The 27,854-nt window shown below is 36.2% G+C and overlaps 2 protein-coding genes across 2 annotated transcripts in view; one reads left to right on the top strand and one right to left on the bottom strand.

Annotated features, from left to right (window-relative positions):
- Window positions 1-1,162, bottom strand: part of GRAP2 (GRB2 related adaptor protein 2) — a 64,514-nt gene extending 63,352 nt beyond the window's left edge. Inside the window, exon 1 of the mRNA XM_081311280.1 lies at window positions 981-1,162. The gene's annotated coding sequence lies outside the window, so the exon portion shown is untranslated. The remainder of the gene's footprint in view (window positions 1-980) is intronic.
- A 12,059-nt stretch (window positions 1,163-13,221) lies between these two features.
- The window catches only part of ENTHD1 (ENTH domain containing 1), a gene marked incomplete at both ends in the record, with an annotated part of 127,102 nt that continues 112,469 nt past the window's right edge, over window positions 13,222-27,854 (top strand). Inside the window, 1 exon segment of the mRNA XM_081310942.1 lies at window positions 13,222-13,570. Within this exon segment, the coding sequence (XP_081167068.1) occupies window positions 13,222-13,570 (349 nt within the window).

Here is a 27,854-nt window from a genome sequence, read left to right as displayed (position 1 = left end):
AGTTTTGTATATACAATATCAAGTTGTTAAAGGAAAGTTTTTGAAAACAAAAATAAGAAAAGAAAGATATGCAATAAAGAACTTTTAGGAAAACTGTAGTTGCAAAGAACAAAAGATTCTTTCACCTGAAGTGTCCTGTCCTGAGGTAATATTTGCACATAAAAATTTTTCATTGAATTTTTAGATCCTAACATCTCTCTGTTAATTTATCTAGTGATGTGTTTTCAATAAAGTACAAAAAATTACATATACTTTATTTGAGCCAAATTCAAGGGCCTAATTCAAAGCATATAAATATAATAACTTTTAAGTTAGTGAAGTTGTTGGAATATCTCCCCACGTTCAGAACAGTTGAGGACAAAGAGCTTAAAGGAGCTATCTTTAAACTGGACACCTCAATTGGAGACAGTCAGAATAGCCTAACTATTAATAAAGAGGCAAAGATAGACAATACTGTCTCCAAATATATTTCAATGGAAAGTTTTCTTTTAGTAAAGGAACACAAACTGGAGTTCTTTGTAAAGGGAACATAAATACTGACAAATGGCAATTTGAGCACACAGAGACCTGCCCTCAGAGTCTGGTGTTCCTTCATTGCTGCTCAGCCCTCTACCACCTCCTGCTCCCCAATTTGGATTCAAGGCTGACTACGGCAAAGTGGAATTTGACTTGTGTGACCCCAGCTTCGGAAGTTTTTTTCTTAGATGGCTCTGAAGCCAATTAGTGGAGGTTTTTGTTCTGGGCTGAGTGAAGACCAAGTCTTCCCTGGTGTATCTGATAGAAGTCAAGTCCTAGCACCACAAATATTGTCACTGCAAAAGATTTAGAGAACTTAGCTGATTGACTAAAATATTAAAAGCAATATAGAAAGCCCCATGGGATTCATTTTAATTAGATTTGAGTAGGGGAGAACATTTTGTAAGTCATAAAATGGTTCAAGGTTTCTAGAGGATGCATATCGAGGTTGTATGATGACATACCTTTTGGAAGAGGAGAGGTTGAGTTTGTGTCTTGGCTTTGACACTGCGTTATTAGAATCCTCTCTTGCAAGCAGGAAGATGAATTCAAACATCAAAACTTTTGCATTTCAGAGTACAGATCCACCTTGTGCCGTCTTCCAAGTACCACAGAGAGGGGTGCAAGCTTACAGATCCATCAACGCCGTCTCCTCCTCCGGGCCGCTTACTCTTTCCTCCAAACTACCCCCAGACCGCCCTGCAGTCTATAGGCAAACCACACAGGAACTAGCAGATACCCGGCTGCAGAGAGTTGGGTGTGAGCCTTAGATTATGTGGTTTTGTTTTCTTGCTGCCAGAGTTGAACTAAAATGCAGGAGGTTCACCGAAACACTTTTGCTTCTTTATGATTGGTTTCAATTTTAACAATATCTCCTCTGAATACTTATGTTCACATAGGAAAATTTCGAACCCTGGACATGGTCCATCAGCAAGGTGCGGTTTGCCTTTAAGGAAAATCCTCATTTTCTATGAGTAGGTCCTTGCATCCAGAGAAGCAGGAAGGCTGTGAGGGGAAACATTTGAAATCAACCTTGAATAAGCACAGTGGTAAAAATCTCAGAGAAAATGTGGATTCAGCCCATAACATTACTTTCCAGCTCATACTAGGACTCTTGACCAAAAAAGCTATGAATCAGGTTTGCCACAATCCACACTGTCTGGCATTAGCAAGGATTGCCCCTAAGATTTCTGGATTTGACTCTCTCTAGAGCAGGTTGGACTGAGGCCTTCTGGGATTTTAAGAACAACTCATTGACTTTTGTCACCTTCGATGACTTCCTTAGCTCTTACCTTCAAATGTACAACTCACCCTCCCCCCACACCAACTGCCACCTGAGAAGGCCTCTTCCTTTCTCTTTGCTCATGCTACCAAAGGGATTGTCAACATGCATCTTGTGCATAAAATCAGACACAATGCTATTTGCTTAGTGGAGCCCTTCAGAGTTTGGAGGCTGGACTCAAGATGAAGAGGGAAATATGGGCTCCAGGGATATTTCCAGCATTAGTCTCTGGAATCCCAAGAAGGAGGGAAGGTTTAGTATAGAACTCAATTGGGGGCTCTAAAATTTTATTCTGCATTTCTGCATTTTGAGGTGTCATCCTTTTATATCTCTGTGACCCTTTATACATAAACTGTGCTCAAGATTTACTTTTTTTTCCTTTGTTCTTTTTAGTTATACATGACAGTAGAATGTATTTTGACACATCATACATACATGGAGAATAACTTCCCAATCTTGTGATTGATGGGGAGCTACACTGGTCGTGTATTCATACACGAACATAGGAAAGTTATGCTGATTCATTCTACTGTCTTTCCCATTCCCAGCCCCCTTCTTTCCCCCCCAGTCCATGTCAAGATTTACTTTTTAAAGAGCCTTTTCCTTGGTCATAACTTCTTAATATTTTTATTGAAATAGAAAAGAAGGAATCTGGTAGAATCAGTAAGGTACTTTGTTTAGAGTAGATGCTCAGTAAATATAGAGTTAGTTAAAGGAAGCAATTTGGGGCTGGAGTTGTGGCTCAGTGGTAGAGCGCTTGCCGAGCACATGTGAGGCCCTGAGTTTAATCCTTAGCACCACATACAAATAAATGAATATAATAAATAAATAAATGAATATATTTTTTTAAAAAAGATAGTCTGAAAAACATTTTAAAAAAGGAAGCATTTGCTACTCCTAACTCCTTCATAATGGGCTTTCTTTTTATTAATGCAAATTTGACTTATTTTCTTAAATCCAAGTTACATCTGAATGGGATACCCACTATTCCTATATGTTATAAAGATAGACATTTTAAAGAAAAAAAAACCTAGTTGCTGATTTTAAAACAATAACATCTCATCATTGGCCTCTATATTCTCCAGCCTTCATGGTCTAAGGACATTTTTAGGTTCCATCATCATATTGAGCTCCATTGCCAAGTTTCTGAACACTGAAAACCTTATTCTTCAGCGGTTCCCAAGTCAGTCGTTTAAAGTGTTGAACAGTGAATCCTTAAACTTCCATGGCTGGGAAGGAAGGGAAAATGTTTAATTGGTGCCATACAGAAAGTATCAGGGGGTTTTCAGCTTGTACCCTCAAGGGGAAGCTAATTTTTTCACAGGGTGCTCCCCCCCTCACAGCAGAAAGAATATAATCCCTCCCCCTTTAAGGGTGAGGCAGAGTGCAGAACAGAAGAATCTCAAAGAGAACTTATTTTGGTAATAACTGATTGGCAGCTGTGTTACACAGCACAGTGGGAGGGGAGGAGGGCTATGTTGGTGGCTTATTTCATGATGCCTCTCTAATGAACAAGTACAAAGGCACAGCCTACGAATAAAGACCCTAACATGAACATGTTAGCACTTCAGTCCTCACCATTAGACACTGAGAAAAATAGCTGGTAATTGGGAGGATTTAGGGATATATGAAATATCACTTATCCACAATGGAGAAAGTTTATTCAAAACCATACTTGTTTAAAAATTTTCAGCAGTTCCTTCTAAAGGATCACCATCAATATCAGAACTGTTTTTTTTTTTTTTTTGTGGTATTAGGAATTATACTCAGGGATGCTTTACCACTGAGCTACATCCCCAGCCCTTTTTTAACTTTTAATTTTGAAAAGGGTCTCTTAGTTGCCCAGGCTGCCTCAAACTTGTATCCTTCTGCCTTAGCCTCCTTAGCCACTGGATTATAGGTGTGTGCTCCCATGCCTGGCATAGCAAAACTTCTTACATATAATTATGCTTAGTTTAACTTTATGATAAAATGTACACTACTGATTCAATAATGTGGATTCAGACATTTTCTTTTTATTCATTCAATAAATGAAGTTTGCACACCCTCTCTCTGTTAGGCCTGCTGTAGGTGCTGGTAATATACCAGTGAACATAACAGTCTTCTCCCTTCTGGATCCTACATTCTGGTAAAGGGATAAACGATATGTATGCTAGTGTCCTGAGAAAGATAAATCTGGGTGAGAGCGGTAAGTAGTGTGGCTGAGAAGGGGATGGGGGTGTGCAATTTTATGTTGGGAGATCAAAAGGTGTTTAAGAGGACCAGAAGACAGTGAGGAAGTCAGCCCTTTGGACATGTGGGAATGGCTTTTGCAGGTGTGGGGATTTGCTGTTGTAAAGCCTGAAGGTGGAGGCAGGCTTGAGACAAGCAGCAAGGTGGAGAACAGCTGGGAGGAGGTTGGGGAGTGGACAGAACATCAGGGACTGGCTGGCCATGGTAAGGCCTTTGGACTTTCCTCTGAATGAGATGGGAGCCAGTGGAAGATTCTGAACTCAGAAGTGATATAAACTGTCTTGGGTTTTAGATTTTTAAAGGCTTGCTCTGACTGTTGTGTTGGAACTAGATATTAAGGGAGCAAGCACAGAAGAAGGGAGACCAGTGAAGAGGCTACTGCAATAGTCCAGGCAAGAGATAATGGTGGCTTAGAACAGGATGGTGGGAATTGGTTGGATTCCATATATACAGGGTAATCATGTTTAGAAACATGGATATTATTATTATTCATATATTGGAATGCAGTATCAATTAAATCGCTAATTATTCAGAGTAGGCAGCCATACTGTATTTTAAAGGTAAGCTAATAGATATGATGTGAGATATGAGAGACAGAGAAGAGTAAAAAATGGCTCCAGATTTTGTGGCTTGAGAAACTAGAAGCAAGGATGTTTCATTCACCGAACCAGGAGAGACTGTTCAAGCTCAGGAGTTTGGTTTTTGACACAATGAATTTTTTTTTGTGACACAGAATAATGGGGAAGTCAAGAAAGATACATGAGTTTGGAGGTCAAGAGAAATTAGGGCTGAGGATAAAACCTTGAGAGTTGTTGGTATGGAAGAGTCTTGAAAGCTATGGGACTGGAAAACACCACTGGGGGAATGAGTGTAGATAGAGAAGACAAAAGAGTTTGGATAACAAACTCTTGAGAGGGCCCAGAATTGAGAAGAAATGAGCTCAGGAGAACAGAAGTGGTGTTCTGAAAATAAAGTGAAGCAAACTTTGTTCACTTTTTAAGTTCAGAAAATTAAAGGGGGAAAAACCCCAAACCAAGTTATTATCATAGAACCATATTTGATTCTGGTGAATGCTACAGCAATGCAACTAAACTGTCCCCCCCAATGGAGGAAAGCAGATAAGAAGGACCCCCTTACCTACTGTCACTTTAACAGGGTTGATTCTATTAGATTGGTAGCACCTCACACTTCTGCTGAGCCTAACCAACTCCTTCACTATTCCTGCACTTCCACCCTTGCTGGGACTGCAGTCTCTGATTTGCTCTCTCTTATTTCCATCTGTCTCTTCATCACCTTCTATGTGTTGACCACTCTTTTAAGTCTGATTCCTAAGGCTGTGAACCTAGACCCAAACCCTCTCCTTTGTTCCAGTTTTCTCTACTCTCCTGTCTTCTGGGAATCTTTAAACTCCTCCTCCCCGAAGGCGCCTCATAGGCACATATACACCACAGAATTTGTCATCTTTCCTGCCAAACGTGCCCCTCAGACTCACTCCTAAAGCTGAAGAACAACCATTTGTTTCTAGTCACTCATGGTGCAAGAGTCACTATGGACTTTTCCTTCTCTTCTCCCTTATTCTCATATATATTTCGAATCAAGTCCAGTAACTTCTACTTTTAACAAGATACGGAAAAGTATATGAGCCAGAGGAGAGTGAGAAGAACGGTCCCCTTTAAACGGTAGACATATTCCAAGATCCCCAGTGGATGCCTGAAGCTGTGGGTAGCACCAAACTCTATATATCCTATGTTTTTTCATATACATACATATCTATTATAAAATTATAAATTAGGCACACTAAGAGGTTTACAGCAGTAACTATTAATAGCAGATTAAAATAATATACTGTAATAAAAGTAATGTGAATATGGTCTCTCTCTCTCAAAATATTGTACTGTGCTCATCTTCTTTTTCTTGTGATGATGTGAGATGATACCATGCCTACATCATGAAGTGAAGTGAATGACCTAGGCATTGTGACATAGCCTTAGGTTACTATGAAGGGTTACTGGAACACAAGCACTGTAATAGCACAACAGTTCATCTGATAATCAACACAGCTACTAAGTGACTAATGGACGGGTAGCATATACAGCATGCATACGCTGGTAAAAGGATGTTTCATGTGCCAGGTGGGATGGAGTGGGATGGTGAGAGATTTCATCATGCTATTCAGAATGGCATGCAATTTAAAATTTGCATTGTTTATTTCTGGAATTTTCCATTTCATATTTTTGGACCACAGTTGACTGTGGGTGACTAAAACTACTGAATTTGAAACTGTGGATAACAGGGGACTTCTGTTCTGTTTTAGTTCAGCCTTCAACACTTATTGCCAGAACTCTTATAACATTCTGTTCTTCTTCCAATTCCTCTGTTCTGCTTCCAGTCTATTTTTCAAACATGCAGAAATTCATTCTAAAAAGAGAAAATGGGTTTAAAAAGAAAAAAAATTGGAATCTCTGACCTCAAAATAAAACAGGTAGAATTGCGACTAAGAATGTCAACAGAATTCACAATCAAAGGACCAAAGATTGGTCTTTCAAGCAGGGGAAAGAACACAGAATTGGACACAGGAGATTTGGGTTTAAGTTCCAAAGAAATCACTTGCTTGTTAAACATTCAGAAAAATTCTTACAACCTGTTTATTCCTACAAACGGTTTAATCTCATTTCCTCCAGGAAGCCTTTTCTGACTATGCCTGTCTTTTTCGTGACAATTTATTTAAACTTGCTGATTTCTCCCTGTTTACACTATTAGATTGTTATACTATAATAACTTCCTTATATCCTTATGGCTCACTATAGTGGCTAGCACATGCAGTTGCTCAGTAATGTAGAATGAATGCATATTCCCAAACTCAGCTTCCTATCTGTAGAATGGGATAAAAATCCCTACGTTTCAGGATTCCTTTAAAATTTAAATAAGATGTATGTAGGAAATCTTCATCAACTATAACTCAATGTATCACACACTTGCTGTTTGTCCCCCAATACTTTATTGCATAGAATCCTAATACCTTAGTATGCCATTGAAAGCCCTGAACTATCTGTTTCTTAGGCCACCATTTCATTATGCCTCTGGCTCCTACCTCCATTACTGTGTATTATAGCCAGCTATATAGTATTTCAAACACACTGACTTCTTTCACACCTCCTTTCATTTTATATTGTACTTACCTGCTTACATGTCAGTACCAACAATGTTGGCCATTACTATAATAACAACTGAAGTACTAGAAGCTGAACATGTAAATTTTAACTACTAAGCATTTTCCTATCCTCTAAGTCTTCTCCTCCCATCCTAATCAGTATTCCACTCAGTCACCAAGGTGTTTTAAAACATGGGCTTGATTCTATTTTCAATGCCTGCTGGATAAAATCACCTAGTAGTGTGGACAAGATTCTTCAGGATCTGACTTCTGCAACTTCATCTCCTTCCACTGTTCCACTAATAGCTTTGCGGCAGGCATGGTAACTACAGTACTTGGAGTTTTACCAATAGGTTCTCTCGGCTTTCAGGCCTTCACACAGTCCTTTGCCTCTACGTCCTCCTCTACTTTGTCTATCCAGTGAACTCCCTGGATAGGGAGTTCCTTTAAGATTCAATCCACGAAACCTGCCCTTAGATTCCTGGGCAGAATTAGATGCTCTTTCCTCTGTTATTATGCTATACATATCTTGTCACATTCTTCGGTGAGGGTGCCTGTCACCTCCAGGGGCCTGTGAACTCATCTGGCAAGGGCTGTGTTTTATCTCGGGTTCCTGACTGCCTGGCACTAAGCAGGTGCTCACTGCAGATCAGCTGAATGTACCAATGGCTGCTTCTCGGCGGGGCGCCAAGTCCTCAGCCACTGGAGGCTCCTCATGGAGGCTCTCCATGGCTGCCCATTGAACGCACTTTGCGCTTGTCTCTGTTCAAGTCTCTGTCGTCGAGGTGGCCATCAGTGCCAGTGGGTGACGTTTCTAGTCAGTTAGAATCTCACTAGTCATACAAATAGTAAGACTTTAGTCTTCGTAAGGAAAATAGGGCAGCGGCACAACCAGACAGACTGGGAAGACGTTTGCTTCACACCCTCCGCCTGGGCTCTTCGGCCTCCGCCATCTATTGCCTCGAGGCCCGGATGGGGCGGTACCGGAAGTGAGGAAGACCGGAAGTGAGGAGCCGGAAGTGAGTGAGGGCGTGAAGCTTCGGCTGGGTTGGAGGAGGTGCCCCCGGGACCCGATGGTTTGAATTTGAGCGGGAAAGGGTCCCGGGGCCTCGGCTGGCACCTTCCCTGAGGTAATGGGGTGCGGTGGGAGAGGGGCTGGAGGGTCCTGGCCGCCATCCCGCCCCCGGTTCCCTGCCAGCGGGCCGGGCACAGGAGGGCCCTGGGGTTCCCAGGCAGCCTTCGTGTGAAGGAAGGTCCCTGCTGCAGGTCGCCATCATGGCCTGCCCTCCTTCTGGAAGGTTCCCCTGGCCCAGGTTTTCCTCTGCAGGAAACCGCGCCCCAGCATTTGGCGGTGGCTGGAATGGTGGCCCAGAGGCGGGCAGGGGGCCCACCATACACAGAGGTCACTCTGAAAGGATTGTCTAGAGAAGGCAGTGTCTGCAGGAAGTTGATTCTCTCTCGGCTTCTACCTTCTGTTGTTCAAAATTTCTTTCTAGACCTCTCCGTTCTTCCTGTCCACAGTCCTGTGGATTATTCCTGAAGCAGTAGATGAGGAAACAGGCTCAGAGTCGTTAAGCCTTAACTTGCAAATGGCAGAGCAGGACCTCAAAACCGGGCATTTTGAATGCTAATTAAAGCAGGGAGATGAGGTCCTAGGTGTCGCTGTTGATTCCAGTGGGCAGGGACAGGTCTTATGCACGGGTTTTCCTGTTACTCCTTCTCCTAGGATGGAGTCTGCCACAGGGCAAGCCCTGGGAATTTATTAATTGAATGGATTAATGAACACATATTTAGGTCTCAAAGAAGTTTCTCTTCCTATTGCACCGCCCCCCCATTGAAGTAGTAACACCTCCTAATGCAGTGATACTCTCTCTGATTATTCTCCTTTACTCTCGGCCAGAGCTTGTGTCTTCCTGAGTCAAACTCAAGTCGTAGGCAGAACCCGTGCAAAACAAGAGCTGCTCTCTCCTACACTACCCTAAATGCATCATTCCAGCAATGGCTCTGGGCACACAGCCTCATAGCTGCTTTTGCCATTATTGTTCTAAGTCTTTGGATAGTCCATCCAGCTCCTCCATCCCTTATTCCCAATTCCCTTTTCTTCCCTGCCTCCCTTCCTTCCTTCCTTCCTTCCAACTGAACTACATCCCCAGCCTCCTTATTCCCAATTCTGAAATCCAAAAAATTTTGAAAACAGATTCCTCCTTCTGATTCACTTGAAGTAAAATCTGAACTGAAGTGAGACCATTTATAGTCCTTATTCCAAATATTTAGCATGTTTTTGTTGCAGATATGTTGATTCATTTCACTCTTGAGACCAGCCCCACACCTTACTGTGGGTACCATGTAACATATGGTATAGGCACTGAACTCTACTGTTTAAAAGAAATCGAATTCCACTAATTTAATGTCACCTGTCAAATAATTTCCTGTTATGATTTAGGTAAAGTGGGGAAAAGGAAACAGCACTGTGTAAGTGGACATATCTAAAAAGAAAACCAAGAGACCTTTTCTACCATATTATTTGTTTGCTTTAGAATTATTTAGGGGAGAAAACTCCTTAACCAAACAGTAAGACTTTTGAGCATAGGGATCATGTTTTATGTTATTCCACAAAGCTGGATAAATGATAGGTTCTCAAGAAATATTTAATGATTTGAAAATACTTGCCTCAAAGTTTAGAATTTTACTTGACAATTGCAAGAGATAGATTTTATTTTTAACATATCATGTTTAAAATTTAAAGCTATTGCATGTTTATCCAAAAGCAGAATCATTCAGTCATTTGTTCATTCAGTCATCACACATTTCTTGAGTACCTTCTGTTGCTAGGTGTCTGGTAGATCTAGGATTAAAGGAGTAAATAAGTAGGTCAAGGTCCCTGCTCTCAAGGAGCTTCTAGTCTGGTAGTGAAGAAAGGCAACTAACAACAATAACAAATAGGTTAGTACAAATCATTCTAACTGGTATGAAGGAAATTAACCTGCTGCTGTAGAGAATGTGATAGGGTGACCTAAGTTAGTGAGGTCAGTGAAGGCTTCTCAGAGAAGATGACACAAATTTGTGACATGAAATTCCTTCTTCCCACTATTTCTCAACATTATAATGATGTGAATAGCCAGACAACTGAGAATCAAATATGGAAATTTGCCTTCTTGCCACTAATTCTGATTCAGATGTCATAACTTTACAATCATGTGATGCTTAATGATATGGATACTTTCTGGGAACTAACACCATTAAGTGATTTTTGTCATTGCATAGATACCATAGAATCTAAGTGGTTATAATGTCACTAGGCAAGTTAATCTTGTGGGACCATGGTTATATATGCAGTTCATCATTAACTGAAACATTATACAGCCTATGAGTAATTATAATCTCAAGGTTATTTGATGATGTAAATAGCATTTGTCTAGTCACGTGTCTAAAACATAATAAACTGACATAATTTACAACTAATACCAATTGATTGAAATTCATATTAGTCTGAAAAAACACTAGTAGTTTGATGGTATCTTCCATATTTTATGTTAATGTCACTGCACATAAGTAAGCGATATTAATTAATTAATTATTTTTTTTGAGAGAGAATTTTTTAATATTTATTTTTTAGTTTTCGGTGGACACAACATCTTTGTTTGTATGTGGTGCTGAGGATCGAACCCGGGTCACACGCATGCTAGGCGAGCTCGCTACTGCTTGAGCCACATCCCAGCCCCGATATTAATTTACCTATCCAGACTTTTTCTTTGTCGTTTTTCTAATAATTGGGAGAATATTTTATTATGGTATGTTGTCACATATATCTGTTTTAAACTTCTATTTTGGATTCTGAGCCTATTATTTTGCTATTTTTCTGAGGCAGAAAATTTATTTAAAAAAGCACTTCAAAGAACTTAATACAGATTAGAGAATATAAGCAAACCTAAAAATTAAGATTGTTCCAAAATGAAGATAGGTAGCTATAAAAAATATTTTACAGCTGTTGTTCAATTCTACCATTCTAACAGTGTCTTTTTAATAGACTTGTAAAGAAACAGATCAATATTTGTTTCTCTAAGCCAATGTCATAGTGAATCTCTGCATTGAGTGAGTTTGGTAGAGGGTAAAAAGGAACAGTAGAAATTGAAAATTTTAATAGCTTATTTTTATTTGTTTATTTTTGGTACTTGGGATTGAACCCAGGGGCACTTTATCATTGAGTTACATCCCCAGTCCTTTTTATTTTGGGACACGTTCTCAGTAAATTGCCAGTGCTGGCCTTGAACTTGTGATCTTCCTGCCTCAGCCTCCCATGTTGCTGATATTTTAGGTATATGCTACTGTGTCCTGCTTTAATAGCTTATTGAAGCATTATAAATCAGTTTTTACTGCATGTGGGAGTCCGATAAACAGGCCTATATTTGAAGTGCAAATGAGAAAATCATGAAGTTATAGAAATGCTTTTGTGTTTTTCTTCCTAGGGTTGATGGTAGTTTTTCTGAGAAGTCCTAAGTAAACCAATAACCTTTTCTGTCTTGCTTACTTGAGGTTATGTTGCATTTTTACATCTTTATGTCTTTAAAAAAGAAATGATAGTTCATTTAGGATGCTTCTGAAAATTTATGCCTGCCTTCAATACACAGAAATTAATCAGGCCTCAGCTAGTAACTGCAAAAGTAAAGGGAGGGAAATAAAACTAAAAATAACATTCGTTATGCATTTTAGCATTTTTTTCTTTTGTATGTTGGCAGTTTCTTGAATAAAATAGGATTATAGATTTGTCTAGTCTGCCGTGGGTTTGTTCACTCATCAGGACTTGAAATCAGTTTGGCACACTATCTTGGAAGCCATAAGTGGTAAATCACTGGAGAAATTGCAAACTGACTGACTCACCTTAATGCAGAGTAATGGAAGAGGAAAGAGAATGATTTCATGTAAATTGTGAATTGATAATTCACGAGAATCATGTAAAGTTTTGGGGCTGCATATACCATTTTAAGTTTTTGTTTTGAGTCAGGATCTTGCTATGTTGCCCAAGTTGGGCTCAAACTCATAATCTTCCTGCCCCAGCCTCCCAAGTAGCTGGGACCCTTTTAAGTTTTAATGTGTTTTTTGCATCAACCTACATGAGTTTCTCTTTGTATGCATTTATTTTCGATCTGTTAGATACATGCTGATTACTCCAGGCTTTAAGAAAATCTTTACATTATTTTAATCTCACTGTTGACACTGTTTAATTCTAAACCCATACTTTTTTCTAAAGGTGAGTAAAGATCAACTTAACCTTTTACTCTAATTTACTAGCTTATCTGGACAAAAACATTGGTTTTAGGGTACTGTGAATTGGCTGTGTAGTCCACAGAGGTACAAGTATTTGTCTTAGTAGTTGATTCTCCTTTCTTTTAGATTAACAAGAAAATAGGCCATATTTAGATCAGATTGTGATGACTTATAGTTCTGAAAAGAACATAGTTATAGCACCACTAGGAGATTCTTAGTTTTCACCACCATTTTAATTGCTTTCAGGACATAATATTTTTATACATGGCAACATATGTTAAGCAAGAGATGTCAGAGAGCAAATTCCATTTCTTACACTAATTTGTCTACTACTCATGTAATGCTTTATAATAATTATATTTCTGGCTAAAGAGGTTCAATAATATTTTCCACAAGAACTTTTAGGAGTAGAAAGACCACCTTTATTTCTTTAAATAATATAGGCCAATCTCTTATGAAGGATATTCCTGTACCTATCTTGGGAACATTAATGTGGTATACCCTCCATTGTGATTGATATAAAGTGAGCAGACTGATTTAGAAACAACCTAGATTTTTCAGATTGGCCTGGTCTTCCGTAGAATATTTTAAAGAATATTTAACTTATTTTTTGTGCTTTTCTTGTAGGAAATTGATACTTTATCAACATGGAGATTAATCATTTGTATTTGGGAGCAGCAGAACTACTTGTCAAGAGTTTTATAAACCAGTAAAACAAATTCCTGTTCCATTGCTCTCACCCCCCACCCTTTTCACCTTCAAATTTGTCCTACCTATGGCATTCAGGAGGCAAATGAAAAACTTCATGAAAAATTACTCAGAAGCTGAAATAAAAGTCAGGGAAGCAACTTCTAATGACCCTTGGGGTCCCTCTAGTTCTCTGATGTTGGATATCAGTGATTTGACTTTCAACACAATTTCTCTCTCGGAGATTATGAATATGCTATGGCAGAGACTCAGTGACCGTGGGAAGAACTGGCGTCATGTGTATAAATCCCTTACCCTAATGGATTATCTCATCAAGAATGGATCAAAGAAAGTTATTCATCATTGCAGAGAGGGGTTCTGTAATCTTCATATGCTAAAAGACTTTCAACACATAGATGAAGCTGGAAAAGATCAAGGTAACAGTTAAAGAAGTTATACAGTGTTACGGTAAAGATAGGAGTTTGGGAGGGATCATTTTAAAACAGGAACTGGGAAAAAGTTCTCTTTTGTTTTAATTAAAAAAAATTTTTTTGTGTGTGTGGTACTGGGGATTGTACCCAGAGTTGCTTTACCATTGAACTCTATTCCCAGCCCTTTTTGAGACACGATCTTGTTAAATTATCCAGGCTGGCTTTGAACTTGCAATCCTTTTGCCTTAGCCTTCTGAGAAGCTGGAATTGTAGGCATTTGCTATGTGCCTGGCATTCATTCATTCATTCATTCATTTATTATTTGTTTGTTTCAATACTGTGGATTAACTGCAGGGGCACTCTACCACTGAGCTCTATCATCTCTATCCCTTTTTATTTTGAGAAAGGTCTCATTAAATTGCCCTGGCTGACCTTGAACTTGCATTCTTTCTGCCTCAGCCTCCCAAGTCTCTGGGGTTACAGGTGAGTGCCACTGCACCTTGCAGAAAAGTTGTTCTTAAATGTACCATCTACTTTTTCTCTAGTTAATGGTTCTAGTTTAACTCTTAGAGTGCCTTAGAGAATAATAAATTTTTTTCAAAAAGATGTGTAAAATTGATACACTTAGGTTTCTGATAAAATGCTACCTCACAGAAAATGAATAAAACAGGAGGCATGGCAATTTGGTATTAATAATGTCACTGTAATTCATAATTATAATTAGATGGAATTTAGTCATAAATTAAAAATGTTTCCAAAGATGCTGGAATCTACAAAATCCATCTAGATGGAGGTATTTATTGAATACAGAAATTTAGGTCATAAAATAATTCTTTTGGGGGTGGAAGAGGAGGTGAAATAGGGAAGGATGTACAGAATATTCAGATGATTCGGTGTCTGATATTGTACTATGGCAGAAGAATCAGCATTTCCTCTCCATTTAATGTAAAATTATAATTTGTGTTTAAAATGAATAATCTTATGAATCATGAGAAGATAAAATGTAGTGCAGTCTGTGTTAAGTGTGCATTTAAAAATAGATCTTTTTTTAAAGGGCAGTTTGAAAAATTATGTTCTGGAAAAATTATGCAGAAAGTACAGTTTCTACATACCCCTCCCCCTCACCTATGATTTCTCTTACTAGTAACATCTTGCAATAGTGTGTTACATTTGTTACAATTGATAAGCCAGTATTGATGTTATTAACTAAAGTTCATATTTAAAAAATATTTTTAGTTGTAGATGGACACAATACCTTTATTTTATTTTTATATTTGTATATTGTGCTGAGGATTGAACCCAGTGGTTCACACATGCTAGGCAAGCCCTCTACAACTGAGGGAGCTACAACTCCAGCCCCTAAAGTTCATATTTTATGTGAGAGTTCACTCTCTTTATTATACAGTTCTATACGCTTTGAAAAATGCCTGATGTCCTGTGTCCCACCATTCAGTATCATACAGAATAGTTTTACTGACCTAAAAATGCCCTGTGATTCACTCATTCATGACCTCCTGAGCCCCAGGAAACCACTGGTCTTTATACTTTTGCCTTTTCCAGAACCATAAAGTTAGAATCAAAGTATGTAGCATTTTCAGACTTATTTCTTTCACTTAGCAATATGCACTGATTTCTCTGTCTTTTCATAGCTGGAGATCTCATTTCTTTTTATTCTTCCTACTTTTTATAAGAACAGCTTTATTGACACACAATTCATATAATATACAAATCACCCATTTAATGTGTACATTATATGGTTCTTGGTATATTACATTATTTTAAAATATCATGATAAAAGATACATAATGTAAAGTTTGCCTTTTTAAGTGTGCAGTTTGGTGGCATTAAGTATATTCACAGTGTTACGCAACCATCACACCTATTTCCAGAACTTCTTATAGCCTTAAACAGAAACTCTGTAACCTTTAAGCAATAACTCTCCAATCCCATTCTACCAAGCCCCTAATTTACTTTCTGTCCCTAAATTTGCCTCTAGGTACCTCATGCAACTAGAATTATACAGTATTTGTTCGTTTTCATATGGTTTATTTCACTTACAAAATGTCCTCAAAGCTCATTGATGTTGAGGATGTAATGGAATTTTATTCCTTTTGTGGTTGGATAATATTCTATTGTATGTATGTGCCACATTTTAAAACCATGTTCATCTATCGACAAACTCTTGGGTTGTTTCTACTTTTTAGCTATTGTGAATAGTGCCTCAGTGAACACCGGAGTTCAGGTGTAAAAGTTCAAGTCCCTGCTTTCAGTTCTTTTGGGTATATAGTTTAGTAGTGAAATTTCTGGATCATGTGTAATTCAGTGTTTAGCTTTTTGAGGAACAGCTCTCTTTCTATAGTGGCTGCACTATTTAACATTCCTATCAATAACATAAGAGGGCTCCAATTTTTCTATATCCTTGTTAACACTTAACCATTTAAAAATTATCATTTTAGTTATTCTGTTGGGTGTGAAATATTTCACTGTGGTTTTGATTTAAATTTCCTTAAAGAATAATGATGTTGGGGATATTTTTATATCCTTGCTGGCAGTTTGTATGTTGTCTTTGGAAATGTCTATTCAAATCTTTTGCTTATTTTAAACAGGTTGTTCTTTTATTAGAGTCTTGAAATTTCTTTATATATTCTAGATACAATATTGTTATTAGGTGATTCCCAAGTATCTTCTGCCATTCTGTAGGTTGGTTTTTTTTTTTCACTTTCTTGATATGTCCTCTTGCACAAAAGTTTTAAATTTCAATGATGTCCAATTTTTCTTTGGTTGCTTCTACCTTAGGTATCATCAATAAGAAACCATTGTCAAGTCCAGGGTTATGGAGAGTTATACCTATATTTTCCTTAAGAGTTCTATAGTTTTAACTCTTTCATTTAGTTCTTGAATTCCTTTTCAGTTAATTTTCTTGATGATATGAGGTAGAGAGCCAATTTTATTCTTTTGCATGTATTGGTATAACTATTTAGTTATATTGGCATCCTTGTGAAAATTAGCCAGTCATAGATGTTGGGGTTTGTTTCTACACCTTTGAATTGTTTCACTGATCTGTATGTCGGTTCTTATGCCAGTACTTCACTGTTGTAATTACTGTAGATTTTTTAAGTTTTGAAATCAAGCCTAGGAGTCCTTCAACTTTCTTCTTTTTCAATATTGTTTTGTTTATTCTGAGTCCTTTGCATTACCTTATGAAGTTTAGCATCAGCCCATTAGTTTCTCTTAAAAAAAAATCAAAAGACAGCTGGAATTTTGATTGGGATTGCATTGGATCTTCTTCTGTAGATCCAATTTGGGAAATGTAGCCATCTTAATACAAATTTCTCCAATCCTTGAACACAGTATGTCTTTCTTTTTATTTAGGTCTTCTTTTATTTCTTTAAATAGTGTTGTGTAGTTTTTAGTGTATGAATCTTATCCTTTCTTTTGTTATTTCTAAGTATTTGATTCTTTTTTATGCTATTATAAATGGAATTATTTTCCTAGTTTCAGTTTTAGATTGTTCATTGCTAGATTGGTAGTATATAGAAGTATGCTGATCTGCCAACCTTTTATTTTTTTTAGCTGTAGATGGACACACAGTATCTTTATTTTTAAATTTTTTTTAATGTGGTGCTAGGGATCAAATCCAGTGCCTCATGTGTGCTAGTCAAGTGTTTCTACTACTGAGTCACAACCCTAGCCTATGATCTGTCAAAACTTTTGTAGGTTGATCTTGTATCCTGTTTGCTGAACTAGTTTGTTAGTTGTGACAGGTGTTTTTTTTTTTTTTTTTTTTGGTAGATTCCTTAGGATTTACTATATACAAAATCTTGTGATTTACTTCTTCCTTTCCAAACTGGATGCCTCCTATTTCTTTTTCTTGCCTAATTGTCTTGACTAAGAATGTTGTGATTGTAGACATTCCTGACTTGTTTCTGCTTTTAGGAAGAAAGCTTGCAATTATTAAATATAATGTTAGCTGTAGGTTTATTATAAATGTTCTTTATCGGGTTGAGGAAGTTTTCTTCTGTTCTTGGTTGAGTTTTTTTTTTAATCATGAAAGCATGTTCACTTTTGTCAAATGCTTCTTCTCTATCTATTGAGATGATCATGTTTTTAAAAAATTCCCTTAATTCTATGAATATGGCATATCACATTGATTTATTTTGCATGTGAACCAACCTTGCATTCCTGGCATAAATCACAGTTGGTCATATGTATATTCTATTTTTAATTGTTTATTTTAGGTCATGTTTGAGGCTTAATGATGAAATAGGAAAAATCTTCAAGAGTTTTGATTGTGTATACTGTTTCATCCTGAAAAAGGCATCAACTTTCATGAGGATTAAGTTTATTTTAAAAAGTTAAAATAAACTAAAATTTTGCATGCCTAGGAATAGGTTGAAAAAGACCCATTCTCTTTGTAATATATAGAGTAGCTATTTTATCACTGTACTAAGAGCTCTGATGATTTTTATAGAGTAGAAGAGAAGCTAGCCCCTGCTCTAAAGAGCTTATGAGCTGTTTTGAGAGATAAAATAGATAAACTTATAATACAAAGACAAATGTATTTATGCATTTATACCTTTTATGTGTACAGAGTATGGTACAATTGGATATGTTTAAATCCAAATAAAGGTCTTTCAGATTCTGTAACATTTGAGCTTAGGACCAAAAAAATAGTAAGCTGAAATACAGTATGCTGGACTTTGTGAACACTCCTGACGATTGGTTAGTACTAAGTCAGAAAGAAAAATGTCAACAGAAGCATAGTATGTTTTTTTGTTGATTATGCAATAGACTTTACATTCTGATCTGTGGATTTGTCTAGTGTTTAACTGATACTTCACTGTCTTGACTATTGTAACTATATTATGTCTTGAAGTTGAATAGTGTCAGTCTTTGTTCTTCTTCAGTTTTATATTGGCTATTCTGTGTCCTTTGCCTTTCCATATATGCTTTAGAATCATTGTCCATGTGCACAAAATAATTGCTGGAATTTTGACTGGAAATGCATTGAATCTATAAAGCATGTTGGGAAGACATTTTGATTATATTGAGTCTTTTCCACGAACATAGAATCTCTTCATTTGTTTAGTTTTTCTTTGATTTCCATTGGTGGTGATATACTTTATTTTTTTTCCTTTTTTGGGTAGCTCTATGTTGATGACTGCATTTTTGAAGAAGTAGTGACTTATTCCAATCTACAGACTGGTTTTGTTTGGTCGGGCCATCTGATGTGGTCCAAGGGCAGGCTTGCTGCTGGAATTTTTGGGTAGGTTGGCCTGGTATGTGGGTTAGCAGGTGGGCAAGTCTGGAACCTGGATCCTCAGGTTTGGACCTGTCTCTCTCCTAAGCTCTTGTGAATGTATTTTTGTGTGTGGATAATTGTTTGACTTGTTTTTTGGGGGAACAGCACTGGAAAGTCCTGTTCCACCATCTTGCTGATCTTGCTCTCTTAGTTCTTTCATTTTATTCAGCAAAAATTTTGTAGTTTTTTTTTTCAGATAGACTGTACATATTGTTGGGTTTATACCTAAGTTATTCATTTTTTGAATGTTAATATTACTGCTGTTGTGTTTTTAATTTCAAATTCCAGTTATTCATTGCTGGCATATAGGAAAGTGATTGACTTTTCTTTGGTTTTAATCTGTGTGCTACAACCCTGCTATATTCATTTTTTTGCTCCAGAATTTTTTTAGTTGTTGTTTTTGATTCTTTTGAATTTGCTACATAGTCTTGTCCTCTCTATCTCCTGATATAGTCATGTGACTTTCCTTCTTTTGATGATTTGATGGTAACATCTATTCAACTAGGCTTGCATATCTGGAGTAAATCCTATTCAGTAATGGTATATAATTCTTTTTATGTATTTGGGGGTTTGGTTTGCTAATATTTTTGTTGAGGATTTTCTTTTTATTTATGAGAGAGACTGGTAGTTTTCTTTCAGTTTTTTTGTAGTAGGGTGATATTGGTTTCATAAGAATGAGTTAGGAAATATTCCATTTCTATCTTCTGAAAGATTGAAGAGAATTCTAAATTTCGTCCTTAAATGTTTGGTAGCATTCACCAGTAAATCCATCTGAGCTAAGTACTTTCTATTTTAGGAGGTAATTAATTATTGATTCTAATTCTTTAATAAGTGTAGACCTATTCATATCATCTTATTTCTTCTTGTGTGAGTTTTAACTCATAGTATTTTTCAAGTAATTGGTCCATTTCATCTAGGTTATCAAATTTATGAGCACAGTGTTATTCATATTATTCCTTTATTGGGCATTTAATTGTCCTTTAATGCTGTATATTGTTGACTCCCCTTTCATTTCTTATATTAGAAATTAGTATCTTCTTTCTTTCTTAGCCTGACTTACTGCTTTTATTGTTTTCTTAAATGAACCAACTTTTGGTTTCATTGATTTTTCTCTTTGGGTTTCCTGTTTTCAGTGTCACTGATTTCTGCTCTAATTTTTTAACTTGTTTTTTTTTAATACATTAGTTAGTGCATTATGATTATTCATAACAGTAGGGTTTATTTTGACATGATTTATTATTTATTTTCTTATGCTTGCTTTTGTTTAAATTAGTCCTTTTTCTAGTTTCCTAAGGTAGAAGTTTAGATGATTCATTTTATATTTTTATCTTTTCTAACATGTGTATTCACATGCTGTAAACTTTCTTCCCAGCACTGCTTTTGCTACATTCCACAATTGATAAATTTTCTTTATTTTCATTTCAAAGTATTATAAAATTTGTCTTGAGATTTTTAAAAACCCATGTATCATTTAGAAATGTGTTGCTTAATCTCCAAATATTTTTGGATTTTTAAATTATCTTTCTGTTATTGATATCTAGTTTAATTCTATTGTGGTCTGAAAGCAGACATTGTATTTTCTATTCTTTGTTAAGGCATTTTTTTATGACTCAGAATGTGGTCTATCAGGGTGAATGTTCCACTTAAGTTTGAGAAGGATGTGTAATCTACTATTGAATGAAGTAGTCTATAAGTACCTGTATACCCAGTTGATTGATGATGAGTCCAACTATGTCTTCACTGATTTTTCTGCCTTTTGGATTTGTGCATTTCTGATAGAGGGGTATTAAAGTCTCCAACTATAATAGTGTATTCATCTGTTTCTCTTTATTTTCATCAGTTTTTGCCTTGTGGATTTTGATATTCTCTTGTTAGGTACATTAAGGATTGCTATGTCTTCCTGGAGAATTGCCCACTTTAATGCTTCTCTTTGTTCCTGATAACTTTCCTTGGTCTGATGTCTATTGTGTCTAAAATTAATGTAACTATTCCTACTTTATTTTGATTAGTTTTCATGTGGTATAACTTTCTCTATCCATTTACTTTTAATCTGTGTGTATCTTTATATTAAAATGGGTTTCCTTTTTTTTACTTATTTAATTAATTGATTATTATTTATTTATTTTTGTAGTGCTAAGGATCAAACTCAGAGCTTCACACATGCAAATGCTCTAGCTGTATGGGTACCCCTAGCCCCTTATGTTTGTTTTCAATGAATGTGGGTACTTTATTGTAATTCTTTTAAATTTTTTTTAAATTTTGATTTGTTATATATGACAGCAGGATGCATTACAATTCATATTACACATGTAGAGCACGATTTTTCATATCTTAAATGGGTAGACATGATATAGTTGGGTCTCATTTCTTGATCCACTGGGACCATCTAGACACAGCCAGCAAATCTGGACCAGTTTCTTTTATCATAGGGTAGCACCCAGCAATTTTAGCTCAGCCTCATGAGAATAGGTACCATATTACCACAGAGGGTTCAGGCTCCATTGATATTCCTGAATCTTACTGACATTCTAAGGTAGTATAACATTCTCTCTAGTATGGTCACAGTGTCTATGAACCTCTGTTATGGCCCATTTATGACCATGTTTTTATTTCTTTGTGTTATGGTTTGGATATGAGGTGTTCCCCAAAAGCTCATGTGTGAGACAATGCAGAAATGTTCAGAAGTGAAATGATTATATATAGAGAGAGTGTGAAAGCTATAACATAATCAGTGGATTGATCTATTTGATGGATTGATAATTTGAATGGATTAATGAGGTGGTAACTGTAGTCAGGTAGGGTGTCATTGTAGGAAGTAGGTCACAGGGTACATGCCCTTGGGGATTATATTATCCCTGGCTCCTTACACTTAAGCTCTTTCTGCTTTCCTGGATGTCAGTAACTGAACAGCTTTCCTCTGCCACTCCCTTCTGCCATGACATTCTGCCTCACCTTTGGCCTAGAGCTATGGAGTTGGCTGACCATGGACTGAACCTCTGAAACTGTGAGCCAAAATAAACTTAATTCTGTACATTGTTTTTGTCAGATCTTTTGGTCACAGTGATGAAAAGCTGACTAACATACTTTACAAAATGGAATTTCTCAGGGGCAAGAACAGTGTCCCTAGTACTTGGTTTTGTCTGGTATCAATTTGATTAATGGATGATTAATTCCTTGATATTTTTATACCTTTAGCAAATTTATAGCAATTGACTTTTTTAGAAAGATAAAAATATAAATTTATAATTGACTAATAAAATTTCCATCTCTTTGCTATTTTAAAAACTTTAATGTTAATAGTACCTACTGATATATAATTTACATATGATGAATTTTTATAAGTGTAACCATCACCATATCAAGATAAAGAATATTTCCAATCATGCGGTTAAATTTTTTATTACCCTCTCCTGTCAATCCTCCACTCTTTCCAGAGGCAACTGCTTTTCTGATTTCTTTAACCATATAGATTAGTTTACATTTGTTTTTGAAATTTATGTAAATGGAAGAATGCAGTATGTATTCTTTAGTTTCTGGCTTCTTTCTTTCAAATACTGTTTTTGAGATTCATCCAAAGCATTTCTTAAATGGTTTTACCATTTTACACTCCTACCATCAGGGTATGAGAATTTGTTTTTCACATCTTTGCCAACACTTGGTAATGTTATTTTTTTTATTTTAGCCATTTTGATGGAGATATGATGTTTCCATTTGGTCTTAATTTGAATTTCCTTGAAAGATTGTTGAGCCTCTTTTCATATGATTTTTGACTATATGGCTTGTCAAGTATTTTGCCTATTTTTTCTTTTTATTTCTTGCCACTTTATTATTGATTTGTGGGAAGTCTTTATTCATTCTACAGTTGAATTTTGTCAGATAGATGGGTTATCGGTGTTTTATCCAAGTCTGCAGATTGTCTTTTTAGTTGTCTATTGTGGTCTTTTTTATGAGTGGATGTTTGTAATTTTGGATGTGAAAGTTATTTGGCTGCAATCTGTTGTTACCGCATTGATTGCCAGGATTTATTCAACTCATCTGCTGATAAGGTGGGTGTCTCCTTCTTCCTCATCTTTTCCTGTGTGTTCCTCCTGTTCAACCAAGATGGGTGCTTGGTTGAAGAGGATGACTTTCTCTAGAAGAGAACTGATTTCAGTTAACTGCAACTCCCTTATTAGAACTCCAGACAGGCTTTGCAAGGTCCATTGTAGGAGGATAAAGGGTTAAAAATAGTTTGTAGTTTTGATGCAGTCTAATTTATTTCTTCTTTTATTGTTAATGCCTTTTGTGCCTATCCAAAGGAAGATATTTTTCTGTTTTCTTCTAGGAATTGTTTGGTTTTTGATTCATCTAGAATTAAGTTTCTGTGACTATTGTAATATATAAATAGAGTTCATTTTTTCCATATGGTATCCAGTTGTTTGAGCATTATTAGATTTTAATAAAAGAGTATTGTCATTTATAAGATCTCACTGGATCCTTAAAACAATCTTAGGAAAAAGAAGGGTATAGTATTTTCCCTTATCTGTGGTTTCATTTTCCGTAATTTTAGTTAACCTGTGGTCAACTTTGAAAATACTGGGTAGAAAATTTCAGAAATAAATAATTTGTAAAATTCTAAATAACTTTTATTGCAGTACATTGTTATGCTTATCCTGTTTTTATTATTAGAGCTGTTAATGTCTTACTGTGCCTCATTTATAAATTACATTACTTATTAGCTACTGCTGTTAATATTTCACTAATTTATGAATTTAATTTAATCGGTAACATATAGGGTTAAACATAGCACTATAGAATTGGTACTATCCATGGTTTCAGCACTTGGGGTGTTGGAACATATCCCCTTCGTCTAAGGGTGTCTGCCAAATTATAGGAGGAGGCAGAGCTCAGGGAGATTAAGTTATTTAGGTAAGGTTACACTATTCCGTAATGACTGAACACAATTAGAAAAATATCCTGATACTATTTAGTTGTATTCTATTATTATACTAAACAGCCTCTTGTAATTGAGTCTTAAAAAATATCCTAACAAAGTTTCACTGAACTACTAGAATGAACTTAATTAAAATTGTCTGAAAAATACCCAATGAAATGTGAAAGCTTTTTCATACCCTCAATTATTTATCTGCACAAATATGGAATTCTCTTAAAACTAATTCAGGTTCTAGGAAACATGTGCATTATAGGTTTATGTCCTGTTTTAGCCTTAATTAGATAAGTCATGAAATTGCAGTTAATTTCACTTAAATAGGCCATTTTATTTATATATATGCACATATATAATTAATGTGGGGACACATTTTAAAAAGACAAATTTGCAATGATATTAAAAGTTATATTAGGGCTGGGGCTGTAGCTCAGTGGCAGAGTATTTTCCTAGCACATGTGAGGCACTGGGTTCAATCCTCAGCACCGCATAATAAAAATAAATAAATAAAATAAAGGCATTCTGTCTATATATAACTACAAAAAATAAAAATTAAAAAGAAGTTATGTTAAGCTGTTTTACTAAAAGTAGCATGCGTTGGCAACATTACTGCCATGTTGGCTTTCAGTGTCATCGCCAGTCACCTGATTTAGAAAATTAGGTACTTCATATTTGTATTCATGACTGGTTTATTTATATGCTGCTTGTCTTTTGTGGCCTCCAAAACTCAGGGATTGGCCCATATCAATCATGTTTCTATTTATTCACTTAAGTGAATATCTTGGACTAATAGCTAAGCCTTTTAAAGCCATTGTTAAGAGCTATAAATTAAATGGTAACAGGCAAATACTATGGAAGGCATGATATGTATTTATATTCATATTAGGTTAAAACTATTAAAATCTATTGGGAAATTGAGTTCAGGTTTTCATAGGAGAAAAGAAATCACTAGATATTTGGTTCCTGAAAATTTTTAGACAAAGAGGGAACCATGGGTGAGAAGGAGGAAAATGAATGACTGAGATTTTCTTTTTCAAGGCAAATGTAATACATAGACAAAACCTAGATGTCTAGCAAGAAGTTGAAGAAAGAGAAAATATTTTTAAATGTAAAAATAAGTTACTTCAGATGTCGATTAGCCATGTCAAGGCTAAGGTAAAATAGTTAATATTTGAGTGTTTCACTGCTTTTACAGAAGGGACTGGATTTGGAGAAGTGTGAAAGATCCTAGTCAGTATGATGCAGCAGCTACGCACTGAAGGAAGGAATCTAACTTCAAAGTGGATCATTTAATTTTTTTCTACTGCTAGTCAAAATTTTCTCATCAGAGAATCCACCTTATATATGGTGATGGTTTAATAAATATAATGTAACTCATTGGTGTTGGGATGATTCACACAAGGCCTCTGAGTTCATTTATAGCTTAAGTGAGCAAATGCAATTTCCTATAACAAATACATTTGATGAACGAATAGTTTCCTTTAACAAACATATGTTATAGGTTTTGAGTTATCATAAGCCTGTGGTTATATTATTATATATTTAAACAAAAATATTTTTACTTAAAATAGCTGAATATTTTAGATAGTTTTGTGTTCCCATAAAAAAAAAAAAAGGTTTGGACTGATAATCATCATAGCAAGAAGCAAAGCATGAATTTATTTAAACTTAAAAGTGACCTTCATCCAACTGGCTAGGCTCCCCATGATATTCTTTGTTTATTGTACTCAAACAGATGACAGAATACAGTAAATGAAAAAAGGGAGAGTAACCAGTTTAGCATTTCCAGTGCTGTGTCAACAGAATTATTCTCTTAAGGTTCTTGTTAAATAAAGGAACTTTTAATTATGTACTAAGCCCTGCCAAAGAAATTAAGGTCTATATATAGTCCAACATTAATTTCTCAGTTTTACAGAGTCAATCTCTGCTTTCTAACTTGACCTTATGACTTTGGGAACACTCCTTAATACTCTAAACTTACTATTCTCTTTCATAAAATGGACTTAATAATTAACCGTGAGGGAGGTTGTGAGGATTAGAAACATGTCTGAGAGTTAGGCACGTAACAAGTCCTCAGTCAAGGTTAGCTAATACTATTAGTCCTTGATTCTTTTATTATTATTTTCTGGAATAAATATTAATGCTGAAATAAAGCTCAGTCCAAGTATTTTCTAGGAAGTTCTGTTTTGCTGTCTTCAGAGGTAAGCAGGCTCTCCCTTGCCATCCCTAGCACCTTGTCCACATGTTCATTGTAGTCCTTATCACAGTGCCATTATGATCATTGATTGACATGCTGTCTCCTGCACTGGACAGAGTGGAGAACTAAGATTTCTATATTTGTGTGTCTAGTTTTTTTACTTGGAAGTGTTGAATAAGTATGTCTTGATTGAATGACTGATGGGCTGACAGAATGGCAAGTGTGCTGTTGTAGGCTCAAGGAAAGGATTAGTAGCTTTAAAGGTTTTCTCCTTATCTTAAATGTTCTTCTGTTCTTTTTACAATGTTTCTAGGTATATATTTATTTTTATTTATTTTGGAGATCATTTTCGATGTGACGATTCATGTTATTTCTGTAAGATTCTCAGTATTCTTTTGTCTCTGAATATTTCTTTTTTGCTATTATGTTAATTTTCTTCTTTAAAAACCTTGCAAACTTCCTTTATGACTGTTAATTAATCTTTTTAATCTTGCTGCCTCTCTGTATTGTATTTTGGAAGAATTTAGTATTGTCGTATAGTTTCCTATTTTCTCTTTACCTGTTTGAACTAGAATTTATCTTAAACATTGAAGGTATTTTTTGCTTTTTGGATTTTTTTTTTAAAGAGAGAGTGAGAGAGAGAGAGAGAGAGAGAGAGAGAGAGAATTTTCAATATTTATTTTTTAGTTCTCGGCGGACACAACATCTTTGTTGGTATGTGGTGCTGAGGATCGAACCCGGGCCGCATGCATGCCAGGCGAGCGCGCCACCACTTGAGCCACATCCCCAGCCCTGCTTTTTGGATTTTTAAAATCTCAATGATTATAGTTTTTATATTTAGGATTTTTAATATGTTATTTTCATATCTACCTGTTCTTATTTCTTTTAATTGTTTTGTTTCATAATTTCATATTCCTTATTGTAGATATAGTCCAACATTAATTTCTCTTGATAATTTATTTAACAATTTTTTTTGTACCGGGGGTTTAACTCAGGGGCACTCAACCAGTGAGCCACATCCCCAGCCCTATTTTGTATTTTTATTTAGAGACAGGTCTCACTGAGTTTCTTAGCACCTAACTTTTGCTGAGGCTGGCTTGGAACTCTCAATCTTCCTGCCTCAGCTTCCTAAATCATTGGGATTATAGGTGTGTGACACAACACCTGGCTCTTTTTTAACAATCTGTGTGATCTCTAGGCTCCCATTCCTAATCCTCAGGAGGTCCAGGTTACTCTGCTGTACAGGTGCTGGATGAGCTATAGGAAGAAGGATGGGTACCCAGAAAGCCAGCAAATGGCTTAATAGACTCACACCCAGGATCTTTTATATTAGTTCAGATGAGACACATAACCAACCCAGAGCTGGAGCCAAAGCAGAAGTGGTTCACCATGATAACTGGAGAACTGATGACCTGGTGAGATTGAGGACACTGATCTGCAGGGAAACAAGGTGTTGAGAATCTACTTGGACACTACAAGTTCACAAGGTAGAGACTCTGCAGCTGAGTCAAACCCAGCCAAGAGGCAGTGCACCTTGCTTCACATACAAATTAACCAAATTCAAACTTCAGTGATAGTTTAATACAAAGAACAGAAGAGAAAAAAAATCTCCAACACTAATAATCAGGCCCCAAATAGGGATGGCTAGCGTGGGGCCCCAGATTCTACTCATAGACATCTACTCCTACAGCAAAAACAGAATTAGCACAAAGGCTGAGGACACCACACCTACAACAAGCCTTAGTGTGGATTATTCCCTTGCCTATTAGAATATACAGTTGTTAGTGAAGAAGAGCAATCACAGATTATGTACCCCACACACTCTGCTGTATACAACACAATGGCCAACTCTATGAGAGGTGGG

The sequence above is a fragment of the Spermophilus citellus genome (assembly GCF_964194105.1).
Source record: "Spermophilus citellus genome assembly, chromosome: 10".
NCBI classification, from domain to species: domain Eukaryota; kingdom Metazoa; phylum Chordata; class Mammalia; order Rodentia; family Sciuridae; genus Spermophilus; species Spermophilus citellus.
This window is presented reverse-complemented; position numbering and strand designations above follow the sequence as displayed.